Source organism: Myotis davidii, unplaced genomic scaffold (assembly GCF_000327345.1).
Source record: "Myotis davidii unplaced genomic scaffold, ASM32734v1 scaffold133, whole genome shotgun sequence".
Lineage (NCBI taxonomy): Eukaryota > Metazoa > Chordata > Mammalia > Chiroptera > Vespertilionidae > Myotis > Myotis davidii.
In genome coordinates this window covers 3,094,722-3,103,938 of record NW_006284732.1, presented here as the reverse complement: position 1 = coordinate 3,103,938, position 9,217 = coordinate 3,094,722, and the positions used below count along the sequence as shown (strand labels likewise).

Sequence of the window (9,217 nt, the reverse complement as noted above, 5' to 3'; positions counted from 1 at the left end):
CTGAAGCGCCCAACTGCTCCTTTTTTTCTTTTCTTTTTTTTTTAATTCTGGGCAAGCTTTAGCTCTGAGGCCTCGGCTGCTGAAAACAGGTTTCTGGCTTTTGTTTACCATCTGTATTTGATACAATGTTGTGGTCCAGCTGGCTGAAGCCCATATAGTACCTTAGAGTTGCAGGCTGAGAGGCCGGCAAGGCAGGCGGGGAATGTTGGAGTCCTCCGTCACTGAAGCAAGCATGCCTCATGTTCGCTTCAAGCTGCCTGGGTGCCAGCCGCCATCTTGGCTGGCAGTTAATTTGCATATCGCCCTGATTAGCCAATGGGAAGGGTAGCGGAGGTACGGCTAATTACCATGTTTCTCTTTTATTAGATAGGATGACACAGGAGTGTAAGGTACTATTTTAGCATATAATGGAGCAACTTAATCTGATTTCAAGGGTTTAAAAACACCTCCCCAAAGTTTTTCCCATAAATGCTACTTTTCCCCTCATGTAATATTAAAACCAAGAGCTAATATGAGCTGGAGAAGAGGGAGGGAGTATCTGCAAACATGGAGAAAACATGGTGCAATCCCTCTGATGAGAAGGAGGTGACCCATTCTTGATATAATGAACTTGAAATAATGCCAGCGTGGTTGAAACAGAAAAAGCAAGAAAGAGAGTAGGAAATGAGACTGAAAAATTATAAGAAGGGGTAAAATTTGGCAGGACTTCTATAATGACTTCTAGTGATTCTGTACTTTACCATTACTATTGAAGAATTTTACATATAAGAGTGTCAAGGTTAGATCATTTTTTAAAAAAAAAAAACTTATAAAATACAAAAACCCATGGAGAAATCTTGAGAACCATATGAGCATTAGAAATACAACCCCAATGATGCTGCTTTTCCTAAGTCTGATTCTTATCCTAACATTTATCTAAAAAGCCAGCTTTATTTTTTCCTAAGAAAGCACAAATTATATCCTTTAAAATTCTACGCTTAAGTTTTCTCCCCTGTAAATCCTGAGAATTATCCTTTTTGGGCACTTTTCAACAAGTCAATTTTGGAAATGTAAATCCTATACACAACATTGTGTCATTCAAAGGTCTAAAATTTACCTTCTTTTTGAGGGACTAAAATCCAAATTGTGAGTTATTTATATTAAGATAATTTATTCATAAGATTATAATAAAAGGGTCTTGGATCATATTTTTGAAAACTTGAAAACCAAATTACCTTTCTTTTATTATCATATCTAGAATCAATTCCCAAAATTTCCAAAATATTAGCATGAGGAAATTTATCTTGGAGAACACTCTTCACATTATCCACCGTGATTATATTTTGATTCTTTACTTTTTGGTACATCTGTGGAAATAAAGATATTATAATTCATTTTCATCTTACAGCAGTTATTTTATTTCCCTTAGCATGCAGATACATTTCTATATTAAATATATTTAACAGTTTGTAAGTTTTAAATATACTATATACATATGAATACACACCTATGCATAAATGTAAGTTAATCATTCTAAGCATACAATATATCATCTTGTAATATAAACGGTTTTGTGAAATTCTATAGCTTTCACAAATACCATAACAAGTTTGTTATAATCTATTTTGACCACTGATTATTAATAAAATGGTTATTTTATTTAAAAAGATTAAGTATAAAATATTTTAAATGACTAGTTTCAGAAATGCTTTCTTTTCATTTCTAATTGCTCTGCAGTAAATACTATGATTAGATTTTCTCTGCACTTTCATTCTCCCCACAGTCTCAAACATCTGAATGCACGTGTGTAATGTAACCTGTTACTTCTTTATTATTATTATTTTTTGTTTCATTTCTCTCTTCATTATAGATCTTCTAGTATGACCAGACACTGTTCTAGGAATGGAGCAAATGATGGGCATCAAGAGAGACATCATCTCTGAGCAGATGACTTAGCCAAGACATACTAGTAAATATGAACAGTGAGCTAACAAGACATACTGGGGAATACACAATACAATATACAGATGATGTATTACAGAATTGCACTTGGAACCTATATCATTTTATTAACCAATGTTATCCCAATAAATTCAATAATTTTTTTTTCAAAAAGACATTCTGGGGAAAGAAACTTCTAAGCAGAAGGAACTAGTAAGTACAAATACCATTAGGTAGCATTTTGATAGATCAATTAAGAACATTCTTTTTAGTCCCAACTCAAATACTGCCAGAGACAATGTCACATTATGGCTGACAGAATCCCCATGTTATTCCTCATAATGAAGAATCAGCATTCTTACTTGTTTTCTTTTTATCACTGTAAACTTTGTAACCTATTCCTTTAGGAAGCACAGGTCTGTACTTACATCACAGTTTAGTTGTCTGAGCATCTCAATTTATGGGTATTTTCTCCTCATATCAAAGCAGAACATACCATAATTCTAATAACTAACCCCCCCCGCCCCACCCAAAAAAGGTGAAAAGTTCAGGCTTCAGAGTAAACATAAAGAGGAATTAAAAAATAAGATTTTTGAATGAAGCGAAAATTACATATGAAAAGTCTTTGAGACTAATCATTTTAACTAATCAGTTATTTAAAAATATTAGATATTCCTAAGTATCTAAGGTAACCAGAATGCCTTGCATAAGCTACTTAGATACGTAACAAGTCAATCTTCTTATATATTTTTTAAAAATTCAAAACTGTCATGTAACTTGGTAAGCAAAATAAAAGTATATATATTATGAGGCATAACTAACAAAATGGACAATCCCCATAACCCAGGAAATGGAACATCATCAGTGCTGGTAAAGTACATCTTCCCTCCCAATCCCATCTTGCTCTGCTCCCCAGATGCAAGCATCTTCTAGTTTGTATTCACCATTTCCTTACCTTTTAAGTGCTAGATTTTTACCTGAATGTATTCCCATGCACTATAGTTTTGTTTGCTTTTTAACTTGAAAGTATATGGCAATATGTTAGCCTTCTATAATGTCATTATGCTTCTAACAAATGTGCTGTTGCATGTCATATTCCATTATCTGAAGAAACCAAATTTTACCCAACTGTTTTACTACTGATACATATCTGTACACACACACACACACAGACATAGATACGTATACAAAAATGTATATATACATATATTTTTCCTGTTTGTTACTATTGCAGATGATTCTGCTAAGAATACATTCCTATGGCACAGATAAAAGAATGTACCGTGTGTGTGTGTGTGTGTGTGTGTGTGTGTGTGTGTCCAAAGAGCATGCAAATGTAATTTCAAATTTTGAAGTACTAACAGATTCTTTTTCGATGTGGTTGGGCCAATTCATACTGTTACAAGCAGTGTAACAGAGTAAAGGCATTCTCACTGCTCTATATTTCCAACATAAATTGTGGGCTTTCTTAATTACCTCCAAATTATAAGGTATAAAATAATATCTCAGGGTAGTCTTTCTCTTATTTCTGAAATAATTATCTTGTTTACTTACCCTTAATTGTAATAAATATTTACTTACTGCTTTGATTTCAATAAATTTTAATTTATCATTAATGTATCCTTTTGTATTTTAAATAATCTTTTATGTAGTTCTTCTCTTGGGTTGTTTTGTCTTTTCCTTTTCCTTTTTTTTTTTTTTTGCCTTTTCTATATTTTATTTGTATCTGTCGTTAAATTCCCATCCTTATTTAGGCCCTCATTTGATTCATCCTGGACTATTTCACAATCACTTAACTCTAGTTTCTCTTTTTTTCTTTACACTTACAGTTTTCTTTTTAAACAATTAATTAAATATAATTCGCTTACATGGAGGCATGTTAGTCACATGACCCTCTACTCCACAGTGCTTCTTGTTGAAATCTTGAAACAATGAAGATGCTGGAGAAGCATTTTTTTTTTAAAATATTAGAAACATAGATGAGAAACATCGATTAGCTGCCCCCCTACTGCGGATATGCCTGCAACCAAGGTAAATGCCCGTGACTGGAATTGAACCTGGGACCCTTCAATCCACAGGCCGACGCTCTATCCACTGAGCCAAACTGGTTAGGGCTGGAGAAGCATTTTTTACCATATATATATATATATATATAATTTGATTTTTTACAGAGAGGAGAGGAGAGGGATAGAGAGTTAGAAACATCGATGAGAGAGAAACATCAATCAGCTGCCTCCTGCATACCTCCTACCGGGGATGTGCCCGCAACCAAGGTACATGCCCTTGACCAGAATCGAACCTGGGACCCTTCAGTCCACAGGCTGATGCTCTTTCCACTGAGCCAAATCAGCCAGGGCTGGAGAAGCATTTTTAATCCCAATTCTTCTTTTCATTCTTACTAGAAGTTGGGGATAGCTTCATTTAAACTCAGAATTATGAAAAAAGCGGTAACTTGGTTAAAACAGAGACTTCTTTTTCTTTTGTCAGAAAGTTAGGTAGAGAAGCAGGTCTTTGAAAATTCTGTCGCATTTTACTAAATCCAAAAAGGTTAAGCTGGTGAACTAAACTTTTCATACTCTCAGTTTCGAATATTCTGAAAGGAGCCTTTCTTTCCAAAACTTCTTTTTTAAAGCAGTCTTCATTAATCACTATAGAAGTTCCATTCTCATCCCACCAAATAGACTTAAATTGATCGCTTTCAACTATCTTCCACAGTTTTCTGGGAAAGGTCATAGAAAGGAAATCATTATCTTCATCTGGTTCGGAGGCACAAAATGTGTAACGTGGTCTTTTTATCAAGGTTTCTTCACACAAAGCCTGAAAGGCATATTCCTCGATCATAGACCTCAATTCCGAGTCCCCAGGGTAAGTGTGATCACACAATGCAGACCTAATGGAGGTTTCTGAATCATTTGATCCATCGTTAGGAGAAACAATTTGAATTTCTGAGGAAACATGGGCCATCTCAAATAAACTTTTAAAATTCTGTCTCATTTTACTAAATCAATAAAGGTTTAGATGGCGAAGTAAACTTTTCATACTATCAGTTTTAAATATTCCGAAAAGGCCTTTCTTTCCAAAACTTCTTTCTTAATGAGTTCTTTATTAATCACTATAGAAGGTTCATCCTCATCCCACCACATAGACTTCAACTGAACACTTTCAAATATTTTCCAGTTTTCTGGGAAAGGTCATAGAAAGAAAATCATTACCTTCATCTGGCTCAGAAGCACAAAATGTGTAACATGGTCTTTTTATCAAGGTTATTTCACACAAAATCTGATAGGTGTTTTCTTCAATCATACTCAACTCCAAGTCCCCAGGGCATGGGTGATCACATATTGTCTATCTAATGGAGGTTTCTGAATCATTTCATCCATCTTTAGTAGAAACAAATTTAAATTTCTGAAGAAACATGGGTCATCTCAAACTTTTCTTCAGCTGCCTTCCACACACATCTGCATAGTTTTGAACACTGAAGCTTCAAACTTGTCTTGTCAGGCCTACGCAGATAAATTCTTCACACCATCACAGTGATCCTCAATCTGAGTTGCTGCGACATCACAAAATAACTAGTCCTCTAGCAATTAAATGTAACATACAGCCAGTGTTTCCTTCTCACTCTATAAATGTTATTCAGTTAGAATAAAATATAGGCCAGTTATTTATGCAGTCACCAAAAATGAAAACTGCAAAACTGTATTGCTATAAATAAAACATGTATATAATAATCTATTTGGTCCCTGAAATAAAACTAATTTCCTCCATTCTTCAAACAAACCCTTACTAAATTGGTGCCAATGATAGAAGACTGGTAAATGAACAATTAATAAATGAGTTAAATAGCCCTGGCAGGTGTGGCTCAGTTGGTTGGGCCACAAATAAAGGTTGCTGGTTTGATTCCAGGTGAGGGCATATGCCCGGGTTGTGGACTTGATCCTTGGGGGGTCAGGAAGCAGTGAACAGATGTTTTGTTCTCAGATCATGTTTCTTTCTCTGTCTCCCTCTCCATTCCTCTCTCTCTTGGGCTCTAGTGGAGTGGCTAGAACTGTGTGAGGAGAGTCTGGGGTTGGTGGCTTCTCAGAGACAGTGCAAGTGCAAAGAAGACAACCTTCATTATCCAAGTGCTGAGTCATTCCCCCTGTATTTTTCTTTTTAATTTGTAGAAAATCTTTATATCATGGGATATAAATCTTTTATTGATTATATATATTACAAATACTTCTTTTGCTTGGAACTTATTTCCCCTTACTTTGTGATATCATTTGATAAATGTTGGTATGCACTTATAATACAGCTAAATTTATCAATATTTTCCTTCAGACTCATGACTTTTTAAGTGTAATCCAGGAAACTCTGACCTCCCTTGGGGTCCTAATTTATTCTAAAAGTTTTTAATACTTTGTTTTTCACACTAAACTTTTAAGCTGAAATAATTTTTATGTAAGTTGTGAGATTTTTATGTTTGTATTATTTTAATCAATTGTCCAGACACCAGCAGTTGAAAGTCCAATGAATTTAAAAATACAAATTATTTTTTAAAGTTATAACCTGACTTTCTTAATCATTTAAAAGTACATTTATATTTTTTCATGATGGATTATAATAGTTTCAAAACCTCACTATGAAATAATCCTCCTGTCTCGTATGCTTCCTTAATTGAGTTCTTACCAGTTTCTGACTTTTCTTATACAATATCTGTCAGACTCAATATCAATCTTACCTTTTCCACATTAATTTACTATTACAAAGTGATCTCCTTCTCCTTTGAAATTCCCTAGAATGTATCTATATACTTTGTCATTTAGAATATTTTACTTTGCAATAATTTTTTTCTATTCATGATTTTACTCAGGATATATTAAAGAATTCTTCTGTGACTAATCATATTCTTTAAACTTAATATATACAATGTAAATTCCTTTATTGGCTGGGTAAACCTAAGTAAGTTCATATATTTTGGTAGAGCCTCAGTTGCATAATTTTTAAATTGGGGACAATATTATGCACCTCAGTTGGGAATGGCAAGAATCAAATCCATCATATGTATTAATCCTCACAATAGTTTTTTATACACTTTGAAATATTAATATAATAATAATACAAGAAACACACTATAAATTCCAAATAAATTATGCTAGTACATAAACTTACATGTGTTACGGAAATAAATGCTTGTAATACATTATGTTCTTTTGCAATATAGTTGAAAGTTCGCCAAAGAGCAACTCCAGCATCATTTGTTCCATCAACTTCATCATCTGTATTAACAATGAACACAAAACCAATTCTGGAAAAAAGGATGAATAAGGAATGTCACAACTATCCCTTAAACAACAATAAACTATGATTTTAAAACAACATTAGACTATAACATCCAATTGGAGAGAATGTGTTAATAAATGGGGGCAAAGGGAAATATTATTTGAAAGATTTGATTTGTAATGCCTGTTCACCAAAATCTTCATATCTGATGGATTCTTCCAAAATGTATATTCTCTGGTGCTGGCATTATGAAATAAATGCCTGCTTTTCTGGTGTACTCTTAAAACCACAGAGAAATGGACCCATCTTTAAGTTTCCAAAGTGATCAGATCATTCTCTCGGGAAGATAGGCAAGATTACCAAGCAGCTTTGATTAATAGAGTCTATCATAAAGGTATATGATACTTCATAACACACAGCTATATTGTGTCAGGCACTAGAGATAAGCCGTTGCTTTGAATCACACATTAATACTCTATATAATACAAAATGAAAATCACTGGATTTCCATCATTAATTGAAAATTACCTAAGAGGAATTTTATGATAATATAAAAGTTCAGCAAGTTTGATAAAATCCAAGGTATATTCTTGAGCAGGATCAATAAACAGAACCTAAAAGAAAGTAGACAGTCTATCATCGTTATTTTGTTTAAACACTTGTAAGATTTTCATAAAATTAAAGTTTAATCTCATTTCAGCAGTTAAAAGCATACAATTTCAAAGTTTATAAAAAGAAATTTCTAGCAATTCTAAAGAATTCTGAAATGTCAATATAAGAATTTCAATTTATGAAGGATTTTAATAATACAATAATAAATGGAATTTAATAACATATTCATTCTCTTTTTGAAACACAGAATGAAGTAAATATTTTTTACAAGAAGTGAAATATCTTATTTTAATGTTCACTGGATTTTTTGTAATAAATTTTTAGGAAAAGGAAGTAGTAATTGAATTTTGACCAAACCCCCGAAAGCATTAATATAACTGATTGCTCCAAGTTGAGGTAGGAAATAAGATATTCACTTCCTATACTAAAAACAAAACAAAACCCTGGGTGTTTCTCCACAATTTAAAGTTCATAAGGTTGTTTATGTTCTAATAATGAATTTATATGCTAGATAACATGCTAGTTGTGTTTTTTTTCCTGAAATGAAACTTAAATTATTAGTTATAAGAATGGTTAGTTATTTAATCATTATAATATCGAAGAAAAGTTCTATCATAAATTCCTTTCAGGAAATGTAAAATTTGACCATTTGCTTAATATTGGTATTATTAAAATACAGGAAGGCTAAGTAACAAGAGGCAGATTATGTGACATTGCTAGCTTCTGATGCCTGATCAGCGATGCCACTCAAGCTTGTTGCATCAAGCAATATTTCCTTCCTTATTACTCAGATGCCTATTTACCAAGAGCAGGAAAATCCAAAAAGAATGCTGATATCTTTATAAAAAATGTATACAATATGTCAAAATATGAAACTCACCAAATTATGAAAATTACGCCTTATGGAAGGTATTTTTCCAGGGAATACTGATTTCAGAAGTTCCTGGCAACTTGCAGGCCATGTAACATACAAATCATCATTTTCTAAGTCATTAATCCACTACAAAAGAATATAGAAATCTGTTAGTTTTATTAAGACAATACTCAAATCCTTTTCAAAGGCAGATTTCACTTATCAGAAGAACGTGAAAACATACGCATATTTTTCTATATTAGACTGATTAAGTATAGGAAGTCAGTTAAATATTTTTAAATTAAGGAACATATAATAAGCAACAATTTTATATTACTACTAGAGGCCTGGTGCACGAAATTCGTGTGCACAGTGGGAGGGGAGGGGGGGGTCCGTCAGCCCGGACTGCACCCGCTCCAATCTGGGACCCCTCGGGGAATGTCCGACTGGAGGTTTAGGCCCAATCTCACTAAACTGGGAGCCTGACTTCCCTCTCACAATCCAGGACTGCTGGCTCCCAACTGCTCCCCCACCTGCCTGTCTGACTGCCCCTCACCACTTCTGCCT

General features: G+C 33.6%; 1 protein-coding gene and 1 pseudogene across 1 annotated transcript in view; both read right to left on the bottom strand.

Moving 5' to 3' along the window:
• Positions 1 to 9,217, bottom strand: part of UGGT2 (UDP-glucose glycoprotein glucosyltransferase 2) — a 159,004-nt gene that overhangs the window by 91,092 nt on the left and 58,695 nt on the right. Inside the window, exons 13-16 of the mRNA XM_015557528.1 lie at positions 8,678 to 8,797; positions 7,714 to 7,799; positions 7,075 to 7,210; positions 1,215 to 1,346 (exon numbers count right to left, since the gene is read on the bottom strand). Of these exons, the coding sequence (XP_015413014.1) occupies positions 1,215 to 1,346; positions 7,075 to 7,210; positions 7,714 to 7,799; positions 8,678 to 8,797 (474 nt within the window). The remainder of the gene's footprint in view (positions 1 to 1,214; positions 1,347 to 7,074; positions 7,211 to 7,713; positions 7,800 to 8,677; positions 8,798 to 9,217) is intronic.
• On the bottom strand, positions 3,766 to 4,884 carry LOC102763928 (annotated as a pseudogene).